General features: G+C 41.6%; 1 protein-coding gene across 1 annotated transcript in view; it reads right to left on the bottom strand.

The window, feature by feature from the left end:
* Nucleotides 1–27,459, bottom strand: part of SYNE1 (spectrin repeat containing nuclear envelope protein 1) — a 472,071-nt gene that overhangs the window by 143,031 nt on the left and 301,581 nt on the right. The window contains 6 exon segments of the mRNA XM_043592628.1: nt 1,791–1,985; nt 10,666–10,827; nt 11,051–11,218; nt 19,178–19,318; nt 20,439–20,633; nt 26,234–26,377. Of these exon segments, the coding sequence (XP_043448563.1) occupies nt 1,791–1,985; nt 10,666–10,827; nt 11,051–11,218; nt 19,178–19,318; nt 20,439–20,633; nt 26,234–26,377 (1,005 nt within the window).

A 27,459-nucleotide genomic window follows, 5' to 3' on the forward strand; every position in this document is an offset into this window, starting at 1 on the left:
CAGAATCCCGTGTGAAACTTAAAAACACAAAACAAAACAAACATGCTTAGGCCGCATCTCAGAGCAATAAATGAGAATTTCTGGAAGTGAGTCTCAGGATTAGTATTTTGATAAAGCTTTTCCGACGATTCTCATGTGCGCCTAAAGGTTCAGGTAAGATTAAGGTTAGGTGTCTTATGTAATATACCTACAGGGCTGGGCAAATAATGCGAATAATGGAAACAGACCAAGCATTAGAACAAAACAATGGCATAAGGCGGTAAACGGCAATAGATACGTGTCTGGGGAACTGCAAGGAGTGGCGGGGACAGTGGCAAGCATGGTCAGGGCACCAGCACACAGCTTAAAGCAAGTCACCCCCTACAGGAAGGCGGGGGCGGGGGGGGGAGGGTTCAGGGGACAAGTTTCTTGAGTGAAGACAGAAATTCAAATTTTTTGGTTACATCTCTGGGTTTTCTCACTGATGGCAAATAATTCATATTTAAGAAAAAAAAATCCAAGCCAATCACTTCATTTTAAAACTCCACACAGATTTCCTAGAGTGATGACGGAGAACATTAATGAGTTAAAAAAGGAATTCTTAAGGTAAATACTCTAAACACCTTATTTTAAAAATTAGTTCCTTAATGACTTACTACTGTTGTTATTTTTTTTTTATAAGAGTTTTTGGTCTGTTTCACATTTTTTTTTAACATTTATTTATTTTTGAGAGACCCAGAGAGACCGAGCATGAGCCGGGGAGGGGCAGAGAGAGAGGGAGACACAGAATCTGGAATCATGCTCCAGGCTCCGAGCTGTCAGCACTGAGCCCGACGTGGGGCTCGAACTCACGAATCGCGAGATCATGACCTGAGTCAAAGTCGAATACTTAACCGACCAAGCCACCCAGGCGCCCCCTGTTGTTATTTTTTAAATTAAAATTTTTATTGAATAGTTGAAAATGGAGATTAAATAAAGCTGACACATTGATTTTAAATGTCTCCCAAACAAAAAATATACAGATATATGATTTGATGAATCTTATAATAGGTAAAACTGGAAAGAGCCTATACACTCCAACAACAGGTCCGTGTTCTACTGAATTACGTCATAACCAGCAGATAAAAAACATAATGTTATGTCCATTTAACAAGAAATGTATTGAGAACTGATTATGTGCGAGAGAAGCTATTTGACCCTGAAGATACAAGGAGAGAGACACTCTAAATGTCCTTAAAGAGATCTCTTGTCTAATTTATAGGAGCCACAACATGAACATCATGTATGTTTAGGACCAGGAATTACAAGGGAACAAAGAAAAAGCAAAATAACTTATTTTTTAACCCATGTTATTGTTACCAAAATTTATCTATTAAATAATGTTGAAGTAACACGAGAACCAGAATTGCAAAACTATTTTCATGAACTAACGCGCTCGAATTGGCTAAGAATGACTAAGGATTTATTCTTCAGCGTATTAGTAATACTACTCATAAAATGCTTTTTATTCAAACATAGCAAACCCTTATGCAAACCTTTTACAATTATTCTTCACAAGGCTCATGTCTACCAAGTTTTCCTTTACACATTCTCAATTTTTCATGCTGAAATGAGTCAGAAAGTGGTGAAAAGACACATTCATGGCTGTCCACTCAGTGCTCTATTCATGAGACCCTCCTTGAGACACACACAATACCAGCTTCTTCTGAGTGGGAAACTATAAAAATGTAGATCACGTAAAAAACCCGCATGCTTGGCAACACAACTTGAAGAGTTAATTTGGACGCGAGCGGCACCTTCAGGGTTGTTACCTCCAAAAGCTGTCGCTTCCCTGACGCCATCATCTTGATGGTGGACATCCGCTCGGCTAAGACGGTGAGTGTGGACTGCAAGGCCAGCTGTTCCGCGGGGTCGGACTCGGGAGACTGGGACACCAGCTCCTCCGCCAGAGACGACTGGAGCTCACTGATCTCCTCTTGAAGCATGAGAATCTCATCCATCAGTGCCTGTGGAGAAGACTGTGGAATCACACTCCTGTATGTACTTTTTTGGACTGAGGCACCGTGTCATTAGCTGAGTCTCACGTCGGTTGAGATTAATGAAGATAATTCACATGGAAGTCCTTTAACCAGCAAACAGGTTCCGAAATGAAAGGACTGGAATGAATGCCAGGCAGTTTCCGGTTTCAAAACCATTGTGTCACTAACGTAAATGAATTTGAACAAGTTCGTCAATCCTTCTGGCTTTCACTGGGCTCATCTGCAGTCTGGGAGGGGAGCTTGCTCAGTGTGAGTCTGAGTCTGTGACTCTATATTGAAAGCAGAGTTCATTACTTTCTTCCTCGACACGATTTTTCCCACTCCAAATTTCCCCCAAGTCTGAGCAACAACACTGCGCTTTAACCCAAAGCTCACATTACACAAGACCAGGGCGATCGGTCACCTGTTTCTATGTTCTCACCCTCTCCTCACTTTCACCTGCTCTTCCCAGCTCTAAAACCTGAAGTTTCTCAGCTAACTTCCAGGTCCCTCTTTTCTCTCCTCACAGTCTCTCCCGGGGCTGGGGGGGTGGGGGGGGGTGTCCATTCCTGAGGCTCCAAATGTTTTCTAACCCTGAAGGCTCCCAGGGTCATGTTCCTAACCCAAATATCTGTCCTAAATTTTAGGGATTATACGCAACACACACATTTCACGGGTATCTCCAGCATATTACGTGTAAAGCCTGCTTCCTCCTCTGTCTTCCTCACCTCACTGAAAGCTAACACCCTCTCACTGTTCAAGTTCAAGACCTAGGAGTCATGCCTCATACCTCCTCTCCTTCCCTCACCATATCCAATCCCACACCAAGTCCTGCACTATGGATCCGATGTGTCTCCTCTGCCCCAGCCCAAGTCAGAGCCAACTCTCTTACCTGAATGGCTCTAATGGTCTCCTGGTTGGCCTACCTGCTTACAGGCTGACCTGGTCTCTCCAGTCCACTCTGCACAAAGCAACTGGGGTGAGCTTTTAAAAAGCTCTCACTTTCCTGCTTTTAAATACTTAGTGGCTTATTGCCCATAAGATAAGGGCCAAACTCCTTATCTTACCTGTATGTCTCACCACTTTCTGCCATTGTACCACACCCCCTTCTCCCTCGTGACATTCCTGCCTCTTGCCCTCAGTCCAGGACCTCCAGCTCTTTCTGGCAAATACCACGCTAATTTCTTTATTCATATCCATCACAATTATATACATGGTTTTTATTTCTCATTTTTTTGGTATGTTATGACTCGTTCTTTAACTGGAATCTTGACAGGAGAAATTCTTACGTAGGATTTGAATGGCATGTTAGAAAAAACAGGTCCTACCACAGGAGGGAGCACGGAGATGTCAAGTAAAGGAACACAGGCTTATATTTACCGATATTTCATAGTTTCCGATGTACCTGCACTTACATAGTTCACAGCTCTGCCACAGGACCGTAGGCTTCAGTGCAAGCCCGGTGCCTCCTGACCCGTGGGCTCTCAATAAATATTTTAAAACGAAATAACAAAACCCCTTCTCTTCTCCTAATATTAAGTGTCATCATATACGGTTGATTTTTTTTTTTTCAACGTTTATTTATTTTTGGGACAGAGAGAGACAGAGCATGAACGGGGGAGGGGCAGAGAGAGAAGGAGACACAGAATCGGAAACAGGGTCCAGGCTCCGAGCCATCAGCCCAGAGCCTGACGCGGGGCTCGAACTCACGGACCGCAAGATCGTGACCTGGCTGAAGTCGGACGCTTAACCGACTGCGCCACCCAGGCGCCCCAGTTGATTTTTTTTTAATAAACAACTATATTGAAGTCATTCTATATATCTAGAAAAGTGCACAGACCCTAAGTGTAGAGCTCTATAAATTTTCACAAACTGCACATACCCACTCCTGCCACTCAGATCGAGAAACAGAACATTCCCAGGACTCTACAATCTCTTCTGATCTCCTCCCTGTTACTACCTCCCTCCTTGCCAAAGATCACCACAGTGTTACCTGTAAACATCATAGGTTACTTTGGCCTCTTTTTGAGCTCTATAAAAATGGAATCATACCCGAAGTACTTTCCTGTCTGGCTTCTTTCCCTCCCTGTCATGGTTGTGAAAGGTACGCATGTTGACGATGATCATTTTCATCATTGCGTAGCACTCCACTGTCACCTGGTTTGTGGATCCTTTCCGGTGAAGCCTTTCTAGTGGGTTCATGGTAGTACCCCACTGTAATTTTAATTTGCATTTCCCTGATGACTAATGAGATTGAGCACTTTTTTTTTAATGTTTTTTTTTAACGTTTATTTATTTTTGAGAGAGAGACAGAGCGTGAGCAGGGTAGGGGGTCGAGACAGAGGGAGACACAGAATCTGAAGCAGGCTCCAGGCTCTGGGCTGTCAGCACAGAGCCTGACATGGGACTCGAACTCGTGAGTGCGAGATCATGACCTGAGCTGAAGTCAAACGGCCAAACAACTGAGCCACCCAGGTGCCCCGAGATTCAGCACTTTTCCTATGCTTTTTAGCCATTTGGCTATCCTGTTTTGTGATTGCCTGCTAAAAATCCTTTGCCCACTGGAGTCTTTCCTTTTCTTACTGATGTGTAAAGTTGTTTATATATTTTGGATAGGAGTGCCTGCGTTCCTTTTGGTTCTGTGTATTGCAAATATCTGCTCCCACTTTGTGACATGGCTGTCCCTTAATGGGAATGACTTCCTTACTGGTGCCTTTTGATAAAATGAAATTCTTAAATTTATTACAGTCTAATAATATCAGTATTTTCCTTCACTGGAAAACTCAGGGTTAGGTTTTGGTGTCCTATTTAAGAGATCTTTGCCTATCCCAAAGTCATGAATATATTTTCCCAAGTTACCTTCTAGAAAAATGGTATTCAAGGTGTGGCCTATAAAATAGTATCAGTCTATGCAAAATGTTTACCGATTCATGACAAGATAGAGATATTGTAGGTGTCAAGAAACTTGTAAAGCAACTGGACATTGACATGTCCTAGCAGCATTTTATTTTCTAAAATATTGGTCTGTGATGGGTCAGGAATTTTAAAAATTAAATAAGGTTATTTAGTACAGATAGTTTGAGAAACTCTGTTGCAAAACTTTTTTTTTTTAACCTTCACATTTAGATCTATAATACCCTTAAACTTAATTTTTGTGTTCAGCCATAGATAGGGGTCAAAATTCTTTTTTTTTCTTATTAATATCAATTGATCCTGCCTAATTTACTGAAAATAGTATTTTTAATACATTGTTTTGCAGTATAATATTGGACATAAACCAAGCGTCTGTATGTGTCTGTGTGCCTACGACTTCTAATTCTGTTCCACTGACCCAGCTGGCTATCTGTGACAACACCACACTATCATAATTACTACCGCTCCATAAGTCTCACTCTCTGGGAGGATACATTCTTCAACCTTACTCATTTTCCTCAAGATTCTCTTGGCTATTTTTGACTCTTATACATTTGTAATACATTTTAGAATTAGCTTATCAATCTCCACCAAAGACCTTACTGGAATATTTTAATGAGATTGTAATGAATTTAAAGACTGACTTTGTTATATATTCAAAACGCTTTTTCTGCAGCCAATTACTTTCCACTACTTCATAATCATATTTTGATTACTGCCAAATATACAAAATTCATATTATTTGGTCTCTCTTTTTTTTTAAGTTTATTTATTTTGAGAGAGACAGAGACAGTGCGAGTGGGGAAGGAGCAGAGAGAGAGGATAAACAGAGAATCCCAAGCAGTCTCCATATTGCCAGTGCAGACCCTGACGTGGGGGCTCGAACCCACAAACCTGTGAGATCATGACCTGAGCTGAAACCAACAGTCAGGTGCTTAACTTACTGAGCCATCCAGGTGCCCCTTATATGGCCTCTTTTAAAGGCTTGTCCATAACTAGACTGACCCCATCATGTCTTTTTTTGCACTGATCCTCTGCGCAAGGAAGGAGAGCCCCTCACTATCTTAAACCATGTTCATTCTCATTGTCTCCTCTGCACCTTTCTTCACATGTGTTTATATTTACAGCGCCTTCCACCCACTCCTGTTGTCAGTCTGAACTTTTAAAATCTGTGCTTCCCGAAAGACCCCCTTTTGTCTTCATCTGTAGATAAAAGGAAATTTTACCTTTATCTATAACCCACAATCCCATTGTGTTTTTCTACAACGTGTTGGTAATTCCCTTCACCCCTAAAGCACACTTTTTAATCACATATTAATGAGAAAGTCTGTCCTTTTTAGCTGCATGCATACTAGGTGCTCAGCACATCTAGTTGACTTAATTCTAATTCATGATCGATAAAACAGGTATCTCAATCACGAAGCAACCAGGAAGAAAAAAGCCATCTCATTTACTCTCAGTGGATTTGACCAATCCAGTATACAGGGAAGTCACTAGCTTCTTTTTCAGGCTCACGATGGTCTGCAACAGCCCTCTGAATGTTCTGCAGTAAGGAATAAAGGAATTAAGAATTCTAAAACTGTGGGTTTTCATCCTCTTAGAGTCAAGACTCTCTATTCATGCTTCAGTTTACTCTCAAGGGAGAGTTTTTTGCTCTCAAGGATGGTTTTGGAAGGTAACTATAGTTTTAAACTTCAAGATCCAGCAGCCAAGCCTACTGGGGGCGGGACTTTTTTCTGATGTAAATGTTTTGAAACCAGATAGAGGGGGTAGTTGTATAAGATAGTGAAAGTATTAAATGCCACTGAGGGGTGCCAGCGGTGGGCTGGGGGGGGGGGGTGCTCAGATAGTTAAGGGTCAGACTTCAGTTCAGGTAATGGTCTCATGGTACAGGTTTGAGCCCTGAGTTAGGCTCCATGCTGACAGCTTAAGAGCCTGGAGGCTGCTTCACATTTTGTGTCTCCCTCTCTCTCTCTCTACCCCCCCCCCCCATGCTCACTCAAGCTCTCTGTCTCTCTCTCTCAAAAATAAACATTAAAATAAAAAATAAATACAATCTTAAAAATTAAAAAAAAATAAATGCCACTGATTGTACAGTTTAAAGTGGTTAATTTTATGTGAGTGGAGTATCATGTCAATTTAAACAAAAAGATCCAACCATCAAATATGTCTTCACCCCTATAACTGTCTCAGCTGGTGGCCAGCTGTCTCCTTACAACATCTGACTCAAAACTAAGGAGGAGAAGAAACACACATCTTTGGGTTTCTGACTTGTGTTTACAAAGAGGGTATATGCACCACACTTCTGTGGTTTACAAAAGTACCTTAGGCTTCTCTAAAATGACTCACTCTGGGGACAACATGGAGTTCATGTTTGGCTTAACACCAAAGGTAAATGTGAATTTCATTGTGACTTTCAGAACTATTAACATCAGCACAGCCGGTTTCAAACTTTGAGTTGTCATATATAATGAAAAAGCAAAAATAGAAACAAATTTACCTCAGAGCTCTGCCTACTATCCATCACTGAGCTTAATGTGGCAGAGACAACACATGCCCACAAAGCATTAGCTGCCCATGACCATGAAGGTCCCTATCACAGGGGGCTTATCACTTAGAACAGCCACAAGTCAGCTTATGAACTGCATTACTGTCTTAAAAAAATTTTTTAATGTTTATTTTTGAGAGAGAGGGACAGCCAGGGAGAAAGAGAGCGAGAGCGAGCAGGGGAGGGGCAGAGAGAGACAGAAGAGAGAATCTGAAGCTGGCTCCAGGCTGTGAGCTGTCAGCACAGAGCCCGACTCAGGGCTCAAACTCACAAATGGCGAGATCATGACCTGAGCCAAAGTGGAATGCTCATCCAACTGAGCCACCCAGGTTCCCCTGCATTAATGTGTTAAAATTAGATCCCCCATACAATTTAGAGAAGATAACAGGAAAGGCCCAGCACTCTACCCAAATTCAGTAGATTTAGACAAGTAACTAGAGGAAAAATGTAGGTATTAGGTCAGCTCCTTAAAGAAACACTAATACTTTCAAGAGAATGTTGGGAAAGAAATAACAACTGAAGGGTTTCTATTAATTTTTAGAAAATATAAAAAGTATACTGGACTGCCTCACCCACATTCAGTGGAACTTAGAAATAGTAATTCTACAACACTTCTTGGAATTTTTAAAATACCATTCCAGAAGCAAAGAGCCAATTTAGACTTTGAGATACTGTTAGCTTTTCACGTGGGCAGCTCTGTCCCAGAATTTGTAGAACTGAGGTACAGATGGCAAAAGTAGGTCAGATGGAAAATTTTAGATTTGGGGTGATATGAAAAGCAATACATAATTCATACTTTCTTTGCCTCTCAGCAGAGCATTAATATGTTAAGTTCCCATGATGGGTAATAATCATGAAATGAGCTACATCTCCTCGCTGCTAGAATTGTTCACATGACCACTCCCAGCTTAGAAAGAGACAGAAATTCATGCGGCTGGCCTTAATTACAAGAAAAGTCCCACATTCATTCTAACAGTTAATACTTACTTAGCATTAATGTGCAATTTTGTGTTTTCTCCATTAAATCCCTTGAAAATACTAATTTTGCTCTACGTTCAGTTTATGCACGTTTTCATCCCAACGCCCGAGAGGCAGGGTGGTGGTTGGGAGCTAATTTCTGTTTTCAATTAGGAACCCTGGAATGTCAGGACAGACCACCACGATCCTGTTTTCAGGCAGCTCCTGAATCCTGGGGGACCCAGTGAAAGGTCTTGGGGGCTGTGGTCAGTCACCTGGGACACTAGAATCATGCACCCTGAACAAAGGCCGAGATAACCCAAAAGCAGAGAGAATTAAACTATGTAAACCCTCTCCTGGAACACCTGCTCGTTCGTGATGGCCTGACAGTGTGATACTGAAATTCACACTACAGTAGCCTTTGGGTAATTTAGGCTCAATTCCTTTTGAAGTTTTAGAGGAAACTATAATCAAATGGAGATCACTTGTCCTGCCCCTTCCGGCATAGTGAAGCATGGGGCTGGGGCGGAGGGGCAGCTGAGCAGACAGAACCCCAGGGGGCACACTGGTTCTACACAGGCAACTTTTTCAGCTGACAGTAAGGTGGCAGCAGTTGACAAGTCGATAACTGGAGTATCAGTTAAAGAGGACCATGGATGGTGCTTGAGAGAAAATTGCATTGTAATAGTCACCTAAGTCCCTGGACCGTCCTCATGATTGGTTTAGTCCAGGTAAACAAAGACTGACCCTAACTCTACGTTTGTACAGCACCTTCCCCAAACGAGACTGACTATGGATGACTCTGGGAGAGCAGAAAGCCCCACAGAAGGTAGTTTTACAAAAATAAGGCCTAAAGACGGGTGCTACACGCTTTGATCTCTATCTTAAGAAGTTACAGAAGTGTCAAAAACCTGAAGCGACTATTTCTCAATACACTGTCTCCAGATAAAATATGCTCATTTTGGGGTTATATTGCAAGAACACCACATATATTCTTAATATATGTAAAAGAATGCAATTTTATCTTAGACTACATATATGAGCAACCGATATATTCCAAGGTTTTCCTGGATTCAAAGAAAAAAAAAAGTGCAGAGTTTCATGCCTAAAGCTAATAGATTTCCCAAGTCCTTGACAGATACACATATCACATCATGTTTTACAGCACTTAATTTACATCTAAAAATACTTTTGTTTTCCTCTGCCTTTTTAGAGGGTTAGTACATGCTCCTCCATTCTGGCAGGGGGGCGAGGGGGAGGGCAGGTAGTATTTCCCCATATCATGGTGACTGAATATTTCAGTGAACACCTCAGTACCCCTGGCTCTCAGTTATACCCGACTGTGCATTAACAGTACACTTGATCATACTGCTAAAGAATTAACTGGATTTTAATATATGCATTTTCTTAGCATAGATTAAAAAAAAATTTAATGTTTATTTATTTTTGAGAGAGAGAGACAGCGCGAGGTGGGGAGGGGCAGAGAGAGAGGGAGACACAGAATCTGAAGCAGGCTCCAGGCTCTGAGCTCTCAGCACAGAGCCCAATGTGGGGCTCGAACTCACGAACTGTGAGATCATGACCTGAGCCAAAGTCGGAGGCTTAACCAACTGAGCCATGCAGGTGCCCCTAGCGTGCATTTTAAATTGATGTATTTTTAACATCTTTCTGAATTAGGTTAGTGGAATCATCTCTGTTTCTCACGTCAAGCCAAAGATTTGCCTGTTTGCGTAACATTTTAAAAAACGATTCAAGTCAGGTACAACCATAAGATTATGACTCTGAAGTCCTGTTCTTCAACTGCTTCTTTGCCCACTTAAGTCTGAGAGCTATTCTCTGAAGTGATCACGGAAAGGTGCTAGGCCCATACTGGCTAAGTTTCTCAAGACAACAGTAACCGGAGGAGGTAGATGAAAGTACATTTTATCCCCACAACAGTTCACGACAGCAACAACACAACGTGGCAACTATTAGGAAAGGCACTTTGTGTGATAACAGTGAAGAAGCCCCGTCGGGCATGTGGCTTTCTTTGCTTCAATTCAAGGTCTGCATTTCCGTCTTTCCTTCCTGGATCCCTCCCTGAAGAAGTGGTGGAAACAACCACCACGTGGAATCTTGTTTACTCTGTAAGCACTGATCTAATGCAACACAAAAAAGTCAGTCTCCTCTCCCAAACACATGCTGAGCCAACCAGTCACCAGAGTGGCACTACCTAATCATGTGGGAAACCGAAGTCACCGCTACTTGTACCTGATGCTCCGCCATCTGGCTCTCTGGACCCCTGTCGTGCTCCAGACTCTCACTGAGTTTCATCTCGATGGCCTCCATTTTTGTGGAGATGGACTGGAGGGAGTCCTGGTACTTCTGCTGCCTTTCCAAAGCTTCATAGAGAGTGCGCTGCTTTTCACTGATCTAAAGAAGAAAAGGATATTACCAAATGTCTCCTAGCCTCTTATCTTCTAGGTTACTACACTTCTTTCCTCATGCGACATCCTGACGTCTGTGGCCCAACAGACGGTATCCGACTCTGTGCACGGAGTGTGTTAACTCCGGGCGTGGGTTTCGTAAGACAGTCGCTCAGGTAATCCCGTGTGCGGTGGACGGAGTTAAACACTTCCACGTTTCGGAGACTTACCACATTCTTTAGGGTTTCCCAAGAACGCTGCAAATCATCCAGCTTAGCGGTAGCAGATGGCTCCAGTCCTAGTTCATAGAACTCCGGCGATGGCAACGTGCTGGGGTGGATCCTGGCAGCATCTGTCTGCAACCTCTCAGCAGATAAGGCCTGGTAATAAGCAATGTCCTGCGGGTGCAAACCCCGGTGTTGGGTTCAAGAAGAAGACAAATTTAGGTTAACATGCGCTGTATTGTTTGCCTTGTGGAAGAAGGGTTTGGGATTCACCTAAACTATAAACTATTATAGAGGCGATAACAGGGGCTATAAACTATCGAGGTTTGTGTAATTCTTGTGACGAGAAGACAAAGATTGTGTCAAAGCACACTACAGTTGCTTCTGAATTTTGGCTTCTATAAAAAAAAAAAAGAACAAATATTTCAAGTTGCCAAACCCATTCTTAGTCTATATTTGGTAAAACAGAAATACAAAAGATTAGAGTGGTGCACATATTGAAAAGACTAACTAATAAGGCAAAAAAAGAGAATCTTAATTATCTCCTAAACTGTTGTTTTTTAATGTATTGATTAAAGTGCTGCATGCTTTTAAAAAGTACTTGATTTAAACAATATTAAGTCATTTTTGAGGCACAGCCAGATCTTTCGTATCTCTGAGTTCATCACTCACAGGAATTAACTTCTTTTAATATTAAATAAAGGAAAACGTAATCGGGAAGTTAAAACTACTCTAAGAAAGAAATAATAAAAACAATTCCTTGTCATCACTTCCTGGAAGTACACTGGAAATCATCAAAGTGAATGATGAAAAACAAACCTTTTGAAATTTTTATTATTTCTTGGGTTATAAGTAACATTACTTATTTTATAGTATTAATAACGGACTCTCCTACATCAAGACATATAATCATGTGTTTTCAATTGTTTCTATGCATATTTATGTGTATTAATAGAAATTGAATTGGGGAGTAATGTTTATATTCTGGGAATTTCTATTACAAAGTTCACTACTTTTGGGGCACCTGGGTGGCTCAGTTGGTTAAACCTCCGACTCTTGATTTCAGCTCAGGTCCTGATCTCACTGTTTGTGAGACTGAGCCCCGCACTGGGCTCTGCACTGGGAGTGTGGAGTCTGCTTGGGATTCTCTCTCCGTCGCTCTCTGCCCCTCCCCCATTTGTGTGTACGTGTGTGCATATGCCCATGCTCACTCGCTCTCTCTCTCTGTCTCTGTCTCTGTCTCTGGCACTTGTTGGGATGAGCACTGGGTGTTACGTGTAAGTGATGAATCACTAAATTCTGCTCCTGAAATCACTATTATACTCTATGTTAACTAACTTGGGTTTAAATAAAATTTTAAAAATAAAAAATTAAATAAATAAACAAACATTAAAAAAAGTTCACTACTTTTGCAGTTGTACTGTTGGAGATAATAACGTATCTGAATGGAAAATACCTGAGCCTTATCGATAAGGTAAGGTCTTATGGATAAGGTCTTGGTAAAAAGTCTTCAAGAAGGACCCAGACACTGAAGAAACCAAAATAAGAACAGGAAAGGGCTGGTGTTTGGGGGTGCGTATGAGGACAGAAGCAGGATTGTGGGGTAAAAGGGGTTCAGACAGGAGTCTGACACCGGAGGAGTCAGAGCTGAGATTCCAGTTGAAATTCTCCTAAGTAGCTGTACAACGAGAAAGTCACTCACATCTCGGGCATCGGTTCCCTCATGTGTGTAACACTGGGGAGTTCTGAGGATTAAATGAAGTCATATTTGAGTGGCCATGAGACCTGGCACTTATTTTGTTGTTGACACTTCTAGGTAAGTCCCCAACCTTTACTGAAGACACTGGAACATGGAGACTGGTTCCTCCTCGTTCCTGATCCTGTCACCATCCTGGGTAGATTACTTTGCTCTTCTCAAGTCTTTGCTAAGCTCTATCCATTCACGCTCACCTACTTTCACCCCACTTCAGTCCTCCACACCCTTGAACATGATAGCCTGTCATCACTGAATAGGCTCACCCCATGTGCACTTCTAGCTATGTCTAAAGTTACTTAAACTCTCCTCTTGCCAACACCGCTGCCTTCTTTGCCCCTTTAAACTCTGCGTTACTCACCTGGAAAATCCCAGGCAGGACTCAATCCAACTTTACTTTCCAGAGCGCATGGGTGTACATGCTCATGAGCATATACACACCCCCCCACACACACACACACAAACACACAACTGAAGCCATCGAGGAGATACCCCTGAAACTCCTCAAATTTCCAAAAATCTGTCTACGCTCAGACTCCCCTTTATCTTATACTTGCCAGTTTCCCGGCTGAACGATAACCCTCCCACCTACTCCCAGAATCCCTTTCACTCTTTCAAGGACCTTGGTGCATTACTATCCTCTCTATCTCTACTGATTTTCTCCTCAGCATATAAATAGAGGCAAATCTTTTCAGTCTAAAAACACATACTCTTTTTCGGTATTTTTCTTACAGGATGTCACATGTTAGAAAGTCCACAAATCACAAAGTGATGGGTCATCACACACAAACACATAGTTGTGATTGCCGTTTCTTCCTTTTCTCCCTTTCACATGATAATCCAGCTTCTGAAAATGGTAGCTTGCATTTGATAATGTTCACTTTCTCACCCCCCAATCCACTTCTAAATACCCAGCTGTGCTTTGACCCTAATGATTCTTTTCTGTAAAATAAAATGATTATTTTCAGCCCTTCTCCTGCCTGACCTCTCGATAGCATTCCACACCTCTGACTGTCGCCTTTTGGAAACACTGTCCCTGTAATCTGTTCTCCTCCAAGCTCCAGTCATTCAAGCTTTCACTTGTGTATTTCCCTCAGTTATTTATAAGCTCTGCACTCACATCTTCATTTTTACATTTCAAACTCAACATTTCCAAAAACAAAAACAGACAAATAAAACAAAACAAAACAGGGGCGCCTGGGTGGCGCAGTCGGTTAAGCGTCCGACTTCAGCCAGGTCACGATCTCGTGGTCCGTGAGTTCGAGCCCCGCGTCGGGCTCTGGGCTGATGGCTCAGAGCCTGGAGCCTGTTTCCGATTCTGTGTCTCCCTCTCTGCCCCTCCCCCGTTCATGCTGTCTCTCTCTGTCCCAAAAATAAATAAAAACGTTGAAAAAGAAAAAAAATTTAAAAAAAAACAAAAAACAAAACAAAACAAAACAAAAACATCCAGGATGAGAAAAAAAAAATTTACAAAAAAAAAAAAATCATGTTCTATCCATCTTTCAATAAATGGAACTTCTCTGCAGAAGCTCTGATCGTGGGATTTATTCTCTATCTCTTCTCTCCCTTCCCATCCACAGGTTATTTAGGATGAATTCTATTGACACATACCCTTGCCCCAGCACTGCTTCAAGTTCTCATTAGAACAACAACTGCCCAATTCCCAGGTTGCGAACTCGTAGCCTGCAAGCTGCCTCTGGCTTGCACACATTTAGTTCGGTTTATGCAGTGTATGATACTGTTGAAAATGTCATCGAAGTAGAGAGGTTTAATAAGAATCCAGATTCATAGCTCCTTTGCAAACCAGAAGGTACATAAGACTGGACTCTGTGTCCACAGGACTATGGTAGTTCTAACAGGGGACAGGCTGCCTGGTTTATGAACAGAGGTGCTGTTCGGGTCCTTTTCATTCCCCGGCCGTTGACATCACAGCCCTGGCCAGGCATCAGAATGTGCAACTTCTGTCTCTCACTAGCTTCTCTGGGTCTGAATCTGTCCATCTCTATTCTACTGTCCACACTGATCCAGGATGATCTGTTCTCAGACTTACTTCTGTACATAGCTTCTTTTTTTTTTTAATTTTTTTTTCAATGTTTATTTATTTTTGGGACAGAGAGAGACAGAGCATGAATGGGGGAGGGGCAGAGAGAGAGGGAGACACAGAATCGGAAACAGGCTCCAGGCTCTGAGCCATCAGCCCAGAGCCTGACGTGGGGCTCGAACTCACGGACCGCGAGATCGTGACCTGGCTGAAGTCGGACGCTCAACCGACTGCGCCACCCAGGCGCCCCTGTACATAGTTTCTAGTTAAATTCCCTCTGTGGTTAACTATTAGCTTCTGGATAAAGTTCAGTGTGTGTGTGTGTGTGTGTGTGTGTGTGTGGTCCTTCATGATGTGTTTCCTTCGGTCCTCTCAGTTTCTTTTCTCCCCTTCTCCCTCCTCCTCCGAAACTGGTTCTCTAATTATACTGACCCTATTTGCAGTTGTCTTGACGGGCCATCCTCCTTCCTGCCACCACACCTTTCCATATGTCTTTCCTTCTTGCCTGAAAAATGTCACCTCACTCTAGTGCACACCAACTGCTTAACTTGCACTCCCTCTGACCCATCCTGAACTCCAGGTTCAGGGGCGCCCTCACCATGCAGTGTTTCTCCCCGTCCTGGCCATTGTCCCATTCTATTGTGATTACTCACTCCAACTGTGAGCTCAGTTAAGACCTGAGAAGTGCCTTTTGTCTCTGACTCTGAGCAGGTCTTAGGATGTTTGGCAAATAACAGGCAGGCATATATATCTATAATGCATCATACATATAAAAGCACTTTTGTAAACTTTATATACACAGAAGGTACTTTTTTTTTTTGAGAGGGCAGGGGCAGAGGGAGAGAGAGGCAAGGGGCAGAAAGGAAGAGAGAGGAGGGAGAGTGAGAGAGAATCATAAGCAGACTTCGCACCCAGCAAGGAGCCCAGGAGCCCAACATGGACCCTGATGCCGGACTGGATCTCATGACCATGAGATCATGACCTGAGCCAAAATCAAGAGTCAGATATTCAAATGACTGAGCCACTCAAGCACCTCAAGAAAGGTAATAGTATTACTGGGTCCACAAGGAAAAGCAAAAAGTTGTTTTAAATGTACAATTTTTAAATTAAATACTCTTTTATAAATAAGGAAGCCCCCCAAAAGAGCCAGAATAAAATACATTTGTTACAAAAAAAAAATTTTTTTTTCTGGTTCTTTTGTAGGTGAAAGAGAGAGGGAGAGAGAGAGAGAAAGAGAGAGAGAGAGAGAGAGAGAGAGACTGTGTGTGTGTGTGTGTGTGTGTGTGTGTGTGTGTGAGTGTGGCATATATGTGTATTGCTCAGGCCTATTACACAGGAATGAGAATTCCTGGTTTCTTAAAAGCATCTGAAAAAGTATCGCCTTTTGTAGATGAATAGTTTGAGGACTACATATATTCAAATATTGAATTGAATATTTGAGGGCCACATATATTCAATAAAATAAAACAATCCTCTAATTACAAAATGGAGGCCTTAACTGGCATAGCAAAGAATCAACCTCAGAAAGACATTTCTTATTGCTTTGTACTTAAGATATGAGAGTTATTATCCAGTGGATTCCTAACAAAATGAATTTGGAAAGCTACAGTTACTATTTCATTTACATTGTCCAGGTTAAAGAGTATTTTCATGCTTCACATCACATTTAATTTTTAAAAGTTTGTGAATTAAGTAGCATTGCTCGCCGTTACAAATGAGGCCGCTAAAGGATGTTGCAGGTACAGTCAGCTTACAGGCAGAAGAGACGGGACTCATGCTGAGCTTCTAACCTGGAGCCTGGCGCTCTACCAGGTACAAACCTTGGCTTCTGTCAACTCTGCCAAGGAGCTCGCCTCTTGCTTTGCTTCTAATAGCATCAAGAAGCCTGCAGCAAATCCTGGGGTTGCCTGGTTATTTCCACTCTCCAGGAAGCTACACTGTTACCACATTGGGCTAATAGCTACTGTCAGAGAGACAGAACCCACTGACTGCAGAGGGGTGGGGGGGTGGACGGGGTTGGGGGGAATCGCTCTGTTATATAATGGAGATCTACTTACAGAAGCAGCAAGCACAAAACCTTCCTTTAACAGCTGCAATTTTATACAGCAGTTATATTTGGCTGCCCCCTAAAACAGCTGCACACATTCTATACAGTATGTTGTGTCTGAAAAGTGCAATTTATGAGGATTCTGAATGTCCTCCTCAACTACAAGAGAAAATTTTGCAAATCCAGCACATCCCCGGCCAGGTTGTAGTGTTTGTTCATTTTCCTCTGACTTATATTATTGTACAAGAATAACACGTGGCCTTAATGAAGGGGTTGATCTGCTTGAACACCAAGCATAGCACATTTGCTTTTTAAGGGCCTCCTCTGAGTAAGGGCATTTTTTTGGTTAATCTTCAGTATCACGTATAAGTACGTTCACAATGTGATTTAATTGATGCTTTCCCTTGATGGCGGAGGGGTGTCAAAATCTATTTAAAACAAAGAAAGATCTCACTCATAATTTTAGGATTTGACTGAGTTTGACAGCTGAAGTAACCATAATATGAAAACATTTGTGTATTTTATCATTCACGAGGCATTTTTGTATGTACATTGAGAGACACTTTACAAGACGTATCATGGAGGCTTACCATCTTAGACCAGGGATATTCTCCCCACAGTGTTAATCTTAAGGCCTCGGTTTATTGTTCCATTTGAAAAATTTAAGAACATTAAGTTTATTATATAGGATAGTTTTTTCCTATACAATAGCTGACTATAGCCAAGTTTCTCTGATTCTAATAACATCTGTGACCACAGGGAAGAACACAGCATCAAAGAATGAGTAATACATATTTTAAACTCAGAATCTGAAGAAAAATTTCCCCCAGGGTACACTGAACTTCTCTTTTTTTTTTTGTTTTGTTTTGTTTTTAGTCTCTTCTCATCACTTTTGTTATTAGTCATCCCACATCCACCTTTCTAAATTATGAGGTCCTTGATGGCAGGGGCCACTGTTGTCTTCTCCTTTATTACCTGTCTGGAACCCAGAAAACATTTCATGCCAGGCAGGTACTCAAAATGTGTCTGACGAATGAATAAATTCATAGCTTCCTAGAGCTACATACAGTTCGCCAAGAGAATTGTTTTACCTAAAACATTAATCAATTTTATATTCCTGTTTTAGGGAAAGAAGGTTTTTTGTGTGTTTTTTTTTTAATCACAGAAGTACTATTTTGAATGCTCTGTTTTAAAATAAAAATAATTGTAACTGATTTGTAATATAGCTTGTAGAACATTTGTTCTGTTTAACGCTTCTTCCTTAATAATAAATTTCCACTTCTTTGAACACTTACATAATTTCACAGTAATATCATTAAACTTTTTTAAAGACTATTTTGGCTAGGGGCGCCTGGGTGGCTCAGCAGGTTAAAGGTCAGACTTCGGCTCAGGTCACGATCACACGGCTTGTGGTTCGAGCCCCACATCAAGCTGCTGCTGCCAGCACAGAGCCCACTTCAGAGCCTCTGTTCCCGCCCCCCCCCCGCCCCCACCCCTCCACTGCTTGTGCGCTCTCTCTCTCTCTCTCAAAAATAACAAATAAAAAAAAAAACTAAACTATTTTGGTTAAAGGAAAAAAAAAAAGAAACTAGTACTTAACATGCATTAAAAATCTTTGGCTATTGTAAAAGCATATTTTTTATTTCTATATAATATTTTTGATGAAAACTCTTTAACATATTTAACTTAGCACAATCTGAATCTAACATAATGTATGCTAAAAAGCACCACATAACAAGGTATCATCTCCACTTTATAGGAAACAAAATTTAACGTTACTGAAAAATAGATAAAAACCACAAGTCTACTTAGACATTCCAATATATACACCAGGCCATCCCCCTTAAATTGGTTGACAGTAAATAAAGAAAGAGTAGAAGGTTTTCATCTTTAAAATCTGAGCTTATCAGTGTCAAAACCACGTTCGATGAATGTTACAACACAAAGAGATCATGTTATTTTACAATGACATAAACATTTCTTTCTCTGTTCGGATGCAGTACTCCTATTAGATAGCTGTTAGAACTCAAGCCATAATGCCTTATAACATGGCCTTCTCCAGCTATAATTTCTGTGACCTAATTTTTGCTCATGTCACTGCTGGAAGCCCAGAAGAGGAGCCGGTGTGCTGAGCCCGTAGTGGTTATCACATGACAATCACAGTTTGTGCAATTTCACACCTAATGGTGTGTCCCTCAAGTCTAAGATTCATACCCACAGTCTATTAAGAACAGGAATGGAGTCCTGCATCCATCCAGAGATCCTAGCTAGAGGAATGCCAAATCGTGGTACCTGGTTAACAGAAGCATCTGTATTAGCCACAGGTGAAGGGGAGCGACAGGCAGGTGGAGAAGAAATTTCACTGTTGGTTCCCTCCTCCCCAGACTCCTCTGTGACAGGTGACAGCAAAGTGTGACAGCGACCCGCAGTCATCTATCACATAAAACGTAGCCCAAAGGACACGAACAGAACATCAGTTAGCTATGTTAACAAAAGACCTAGTCAGGCACAGGTCAAAACAAAGGTAAGGATATACCAAGAGTTAGAAATACTGACACCCGAATCTACATACGAATTCTGCGTTAGTACTTAAAAGTTTTGTCTTCAAGTTAATAAGACTTTAGGGACCATTTGTAAAACAAACAGGGAAAGAGGGTGCCTATCACATTAAAGACTTTTGTTGTTGATTCAGTGTTTTCCTTTCCTTGATGTTTGTTTGTGTCTTTATAAATAAGTAGTAGAATCGTGGATCATACAAGGGACAGAAGGGTCTACAAAATAAAACTTGAGTCTTTTGTGGACATCTCGGATTCCAAATGTCCTAGGGACATAACTGTACCCAAAGTAATATTTTGCCAAAAGAGTCCAGGTACATACACTATCTGAGGCATAGCACATATGTGTGGAAAATATGCAGCACTGGAAAACACTGTCATTCCCAAAACAACTAATGCATTTTTAGATACAAAGTGATAAGGAAATAATGTTGCAGAACAGCAATTAATGGAACCTACTTATTTTAAACCAAAGCTACACTTTGGATTTTCTATTTTCTTATTTTTCTAATAACAGCTTTTCTTCTATATTTTATTAAACATTTGTATAACAGAATACACAAACATATCTAGCTGGCCAGTGTTTTAGCTTGGAAAACATACACAAAAAATTTGTGTAGCGTGATTCTCCTATCTCCCAGAAATCTACAAAACTGTGCAAAGGAATTTTTTTTTTTTGGAAGCTCAGAGCCTTTCAGTGTGATTGCTGAATTATAAACAAATGCAGGGCCAACCTTACGCATATTAAATAATTCAGCCCCCTCAAGCCAACAGCTTCATTTTAACTGTCACTGTTTAGGGTATAGGCATCAAAAACTGGCCTTGGCCCAAATGTAGTCAGAGAGTTGAGACTGTTCCTCATTCTGATCTGCAAGACCTAGCACCGATCCCTAAGTTAAGCCACAGAGAGGGAACCTAGAACCGCTAGCCAGGGGGGACAGTCAGAAGGGAGCGCAGCGCGCCGGCTCCCATCAAACCCGGCCTTGACCCTTACTTACCATGACCACAGAGGGGTGGGCCGAGGTCGCGGGGAGGAGCTCCCGGTCCAGGTCCTCCGTCCCCTCCGCCAGCCCCTCCACCTCCGTCACCGTCAGCAGCATGGTGGCATGCTTGGCTTTCATCGTCAGCATCTTGCACTTGGAGTTCAAAGAGGCGATCTGCTCCTGGTAGCCCTTGATTTTCTGAGCCAGCTCCTGGGGAAACATTTCCCCCCCACCCCACCGTGTGTCAGAGCAGCATCAAAAGGAAACAGAACTAGTGGCGTTCATCTTCCTCCAGCGCTGGCCAATGAAATCACAGAGCTGCGGCAGCCGGCGGCAGGGCCGCGGCGGAGAGGCAGGATGTGGACGTGCGAGCGCAGGGGGCTGCCGGCAGCGCACCCGCAGCCCGACCGACCGCGGCGCGGCGGGGCCGGAAGAGCGGCTGCGCGCGGGCCGGGAAGGATTGCCCCGCGGCCCGGCTCCTAAGCCCGGGAGAGGCTCCGGGTGCAAGCCGGAACTTATGTAACCTTAAGAACTGGCAACTTTCTTTAAAATGCCTAAACAATCTGAAACTGCCAGATGGTTCATGCCACGGAAATTAGGTCATGTGATGACTAAAACTACAAAAAATGCAATACTCAGCTCTGACCATACTGTGTATCAGATAGAGCAGTCATCTGTTACAGACGGTGTCACAAAAGTAAACTGCATGTCAATTCCTGTGGCCCATGGAGTCTTTTTTTGTCGAGCAGCTAAATAGCGCACAGGAGACCCTAATTATTTATGCAGATTATTCCCCAAATAAAGTTTTGTACATTCATCACATTTTCCCCTGGCGCCTTGCGTGTTTCTAATGTTTCAAATTAGAGCTTTGAACTTGAAGCTCAGTTCAAATTTAAGTTCATTTGTGGTTGAAAAAATTGCAAAAACTGTTTAATTTTAAAAATTAAAAATCGTCTTAATGATCTAAAATACTAAATAAAGAATAATAATCTAAAATGGTGATTCTAAAATGTTAAGTTTATACTTTCTTATTTAAAAGATGCATATGTGTTCACCAAAAATAAAGATGTATATTCCAAAACCTTAATCCTAAAGTACCAAACCATTCCATTTTTTCTGTTCCTTTTATTTGGCTCCTTTGCCTGAAAAGCTGTCATTGAGTGTTTGTACATAACGCATTTTGCAACAAAAACATTAAATGTCAATTTCTTTGAAACAAGAGTGTGTATATACCTATATACACATACATGCACATATACATACTATGCATGTATAGGTATGTATACAAATACTATCATCTTAAACACATTGACATTCAAACTAGAGCTTTGAACTTGGAAGTTCAGAAACAAAATGACAACAGGGGCACCTGGGTGGCTCAGTTGGTTAAGGGTCCAACTCTTGGTCTTGGCTCTGGTCATGATGTCATGGTGGGGGGATTGAGCCCTGTGTAGGACTCCACACTGTGCAGACACACAGATATATCATTTTGTTTCTCCCGTCCCAGCCAAAACTGAGTAAGTGGAAGGGAAAATGATCCAGCAGAACTCAGCCAGCAGCCCGTCTTCTTGACTTCTACTACAGCACAAGAGGACTTAAAGCAAGGACTTATTTATTTTTTAAGTTTATTTAGAGAGAGAGGGAGGAGGGGAAAAGAGAGAGGGAGACAGAGAATCCCAAGCAGCCTCCATGCTTTCAGCTCAGAGCCCTACATGGGGCTCGGTCCCCATGAACCACGAGATCTTGACCTGAGCCAAAATCAAGACGCGGACCCTTAACCAACTGAGCCACCCAGATGCCCTTAAAGTAAGAATTTAGAAAGTAGAAATGATCACTTTTTACCTTTTAGAGTTGCAGGTACTTAATTAAGCCTAAGAGGGCTTTTTTTTTAATTTTTTTTTTTCAACGTTTATTTATTTTTGGGACAGAGAGAGACAGAGCATGAACGGGGGAGGGGCAGAGAGAGAGGGAGACACAGAATCGGAAACAGGCTCCAGGCTCTGAGCCATCAGCCCAGAGCCCGACGCGGGGCTCGAACTCACGGACCGAGAGATCGTGACCTGGCTGAAGTCGGACGCCTAACCGACTGCGCCACCCAGGCGCCCCATGTTTTTTTGTTTTTTTTTTCCCAACGTTTTTTTTTTTTTATTTTTTTTATTTTTTATTTTTGGGAGAGAGACAGAGCATGAATGGGGGAGGGGCAGAGAGAGAGGAGACACAGAATCGGAAACAGGCTCCAGGCTCTGAGCCATCAGCCCAGAGCCCGACGCGGGGCTCGAACTCCCGGACCGCGAGATCGTGACCTGAGCTGAAGTCGGACGCTTAACCGACTGCGCCACCCAGGCGCCCCGGGGGCTTTTTTTAAAATAGTGATTAAACAGCTATTTACTACATCTGGCCTAGTGCCTAATTTGTGGTTACTCTATTATAATTCGTTAACATGCACATATAGAAGGCATCTACCAGCTTAATGGACTCCTTGAACTCTATGTTTTCATAGGAAAAATCACGAAACCTTCTTATGATGGCTTGCCCCACTGGGGTAGATTTGAAGAATCTTTGCGAAGTAGAGTTAGTTTCAGTCCTTCACCTTTTCTGCCTGCATGGAAGGTCATGGCCCCCTAGTGCTGTACCCTGCAGAGGCGTGCCCATGCTGGCAGCAAACATCCATCTCCTGAACTGCAGTTGTAACTTTCTTGTGTATAAAACTTAATTGGGTTGTTTGTTAACAATCCAATTCTGGTCTTCACTTCAAAAGATTTTGATTAGGAGGCATTTTGTAGTCATCTCATATGACCCCCTTGGAGAAATAGCTCTTTAGACTTTCTTCTGTAATAATAAAACCTGTCTAAATCGTAGCAACTAGTGGGTGGTTAAATCTACTAAATTAAAATGGAGCCCTAATGGGCTCATGTGTTCACTATTCTCAGGAGGCATATGTATTTTTAACTTTTACTGGATATTTCTGAAAATGATTACCAAGGATGAACATAAATAGATGGGAATGTCAGGTAAAGTGGCTGTTCTGAGGAAAGCTGCCTTCTGTGACCAGTCTCCCGCCCTCAGGAGAAGGCCTTGTATATAAGGTAAAAAAAAAAAAAAAAAAAAAAAAAAAAAAAAAAAAAGAGGCCTGAGTATTCTCTCCTATGATTTAAAAGTGGCAGGATAATTTTCTCAAATCAAATGCAGCATTTAAAAAATTACAGAAAAAGGGTGTCTGGGTGGCTCAGTTGGTTAAGCATCCAACTTAGCGCAGGTCACAATCTCACAGCTCATGAGTTCCAGCCCCACATTGGGCTCTGTGCTGACAGCTCAGAGCCTAGAGCCTGCTTCCAGTTCTGTGTCTCCCTCTCTCTCTACTCCTCCCCAGCTCATGCATTCTCCCCCCACCCTCTCAAAAATAAATAAACATTAAAAAAATTTAATGTGAATTCTTTAGAAGTGAATATATTATCAAGTAATTTTATGAATTATAGCTAGTCTTCTAGATACTAGATTCACCTCAAAGTTGAAATTCTATTAAAAGGAGATTGAAAAAAAAGGAAAAAGCTGGGGCGCCTGGGCAGTTCAGTCAGTTAAGCATCTGACTTCGGCTCACGTCACGATCTCTCAGTCTGTGAGTTCGAGCCCCACATCGGGCTCTGTGCTGACAGCCTAGAGCCTGCTTTGGATTCTGTGTCTTCCTCTCTCTCTCTCTCTCTGCCCCTCCCTGCTCATTCTCTGTCTCTCTTACTCTCAAAAATAAATAAAACATAAAAAAAAGAAAATACAGGAAAAAGCGGGCTTCCAAATTTTTACATTATCATAAATCAGGCTTTCTCCACTCAGCACTTTCCTTCCTGTGTTTGTTTTATACATACAATGAGACTCTCACATGGCTATGCCATTATTATGATAATGTATTCTAAGTCACATGACAAGACTTGCAAATGTCTACACTCATGTTTAGAACTGGAAAGAGAAAATGTGACAAAATGAACAGATCACTGAACAGGAGCCTGGAGGATGGTCTTCAGCTGAATGTACTGAGAGCCAAATATGTGACCTTGGACAAGTCATGTATCTTCCTGGACCATTATTCTTCTTTTCTGTGCAATAACATAGTCCAAATAGTTTCTGCTGCACTGGAAAAACTATGGAATTTCGAGGCACAGATTTGGGAGCCTTGGAAGTTACTTAAAAATATCAGTTTTGGGGCACCTGAGTGGCTCAGCCAGTTAAGCGAATGACTTCCACTCAGGTCATGATCTCACAGCCTGTGAGTTCGAGCCCCGCATCGGGCACTCTGCTGACAGCTCAGAGTCTGGAGTCTGCTTCGGATTCTGTGTCTCCCTGTCTCTCTGCCCCTCTCCGCATGCTCACTCTGTCTCTCTCTCTCTCTCTCAAAAATAAACATTAAAAAATTTTTTTAATAAAAGTTTCTGTTTTCTTATCAGTAAAATGGAGATGATTAAAAAAAAAATCCTTACCTCACAGAGTTGTTATAAAAGATAATGTAACAACTTTGTAAATTGTTTTTAAAAAAGCCCTCCCCCAAAAAACACTATAGTAATGATAATAATGTTCTTTCAGATAAGATTTTAAAAATATATACTTTCTGTACTATGATAGAAAAGCTGTTACAAAAAAATTCTGGATCGTATAAAATGAGATTAAAAATAGTATCAAAATTTATTTATAATATATAGTCTAATGTATGAATTGTATAAACAGTGGTCTCAAATATTTGGGTAACATATTTTCATGTAACCAACGGCATAAGAAATCAATAGTTAACGTAGATGTTATCTATAGTATAGAAGTAAATGTAGGTGTGATATTTATTTACATTATTTTGTAAATCACATATAAGTGCAAGTTACTGATGCACTTGACATGTCAAAAAATTAAAGAACTGCATTTGGAGACTGGGATATTTTATTCTTCAAAGGCAACAATTGAATCTTCTGAGAAACTCACTATGATACTTAGTTTGGAAAAAAATAGTTTGTTGCTCTTATGACAACAAAGTTAAAATAGAGCCGATAAAGAATAAACTAAATATCTACCCTTGGCACAGAGAAATTAAGATACTCTCATCCCGTTGCTTCCCCCGATTCATGATGCTATGAGCCAGTCCCCAAGGGAAAGAGAAAATAACTCATATAGGAATTGACAGGTCAGAGAAGGACATTCACTGCTAAGAATCAATGGGCCCAAACAGTCAAGGTCTCTGATCTCTGAGACCAAGTCTGTACAAGGGATGTCCAAGTCCTCGGGTCATAATGAAGTCATAAATACAAGAAAGAAGGCTTTTTTGAAAATGGGGAAGATGCTAACAGTCATAATCTGGGAATCAGCTCAAAAAAAAAAAAAAGACTACACTCTGATTTTGGTGGTAGGAACTGAAATAACCTATATTTGAAAGTGCAAATGATTTTGATTTTAATATGAAATACCTCTTCTGTTTAAAGAGGGTGATCAAAGCAGCAAAGCCTTAGGAACTACTGTTTCTAACAGGTTTTATAAGACAGAGTGGACTCTGTTTGGTGTATTAACCGTGAGAATTTTGGGTGCAGGAGACGGTGGATCCCAGGTGAGATATGTCATCAGTAACACGTAAAGAATTTTGGCATCAAGGGGCAGACTCATGCTCCTGGGTCTTGGAAACGATCCACAAAAACAGCCCTCAAGATGCAAAGACCGTCAAAGGGGCTACCTGAGAACGAAGCACACTGTGTGTGGGCCAGGGAAAACTTTTCTCTCTGATTCACTAGAAACCAATCACATTTTCTTACCAAGCCAGTGTCTTGCCTGCCTTCCTGTCTCACCTCATGCCGAGAAATCTGGGCTTGCAGCTCCTGGATGTTGCTGGTGGCCGCGGGTGTGTCCTCAATCTCTCTGTGAGCTCCTTCTATAAGCTCCTGGAGGTGCTGCATTTCTTGCTCATATTGTTCATATTGTACCACAGCCTCCTTTGAAAGAAAAAAAGATGCACGGTTATCTTTCTAGATCAATCACTGTGGGCCATTCTGTACTGCTGTCTATGGCATTAGGTGGTATTTACCTGGGCATCTAGGGAATAAAGAAAGGATGGGTCAAGTCCCTGGATGAGGAGAGTCCTCAACTTTATGCAGATCTTTCAAAGCCTTGTCTCTAAAGTAGTTTGCCAGGATTATGGATGGACTCAAAGCAGCTAAGTGAGAGAGCAGCTCTCTCTTTTCCCTATTCAAATTATGCTGAAAATGGCAATGTCATAGTCAGAACAACGTCAGGGTGGGAAGCGGTATGAAAAACGTGATTACTTCATTTTTCCACCTAAGAAATACTAAATCTATATGTGAGGCACTTGACTAAATGCTGGGGTGGGAGATTAAAAAATGAAGGAAGCATGACTTCTAGCCTCAGGAATTTACTATGTAACAAATTACAAGATAATCCAAGGTGCAAGAATAGTTGACCAAGTAAACCCTTAGCTATTTAATGAGAACCTATGTAGGCAACTTTTGGATAAGGCAGGTGAAATATTAGTTTGAAAGGGCATAGGAGGTGGGTAGCATCATTCCTTCCTCGTAAATGACTCTTCTCTTATTGGCTGAAGAGGCTGAGAGTTACACGGGGGTTTGCTTTTCAGGCAAGAAAATGCCTTTACTGCATCAATAAGCTGAAATATGAAAAAAAAAATCTGCAATCTATACTAGCAGTAAAGGCTTTTTACAAGGTGTTAGAGGATTCTCCGATGAATAATAAGAGATAAAAATATATAACTGAATATAAAATTAACTTGTATAAGTCATTCTTTACTAAAATATACTGCTACAAGATAGCTGTCACCAAAGGATGTTTTTTATAGAGCTTTCCCCGGGCTCTTGCGGGTGATCCAAATGATAGCATTTCATCTCCTTATTTTATATAACCACAACAATCTGTCAAATTTAACACTCTGGGTGTGTTTTGATGGCTGAGCCCACACAACGCTAAGAAAAGCAGCCCATGACTCATTCGCTGTGGCTCTGTGGGTGCGGGGACTGCGAGGGACGCTGGCGGGCACAGCCCC

Source organism: Prionailurus bengalensis, chromosome B2 (genome assembly GCF_016509475.1).
Source record: "Prionailurus bengalensis isolate Pbe53 chromosome B2, Fcat_Pben_1.1_paternal_pri, whole genome shotgun sequence".
NCBI classification, from domain to species: Eukaryota; Metazoa; Chordata; class Mammalia; order Carnivora; family Felidae; genus Prionailurus; species Prionailurus bengalensis.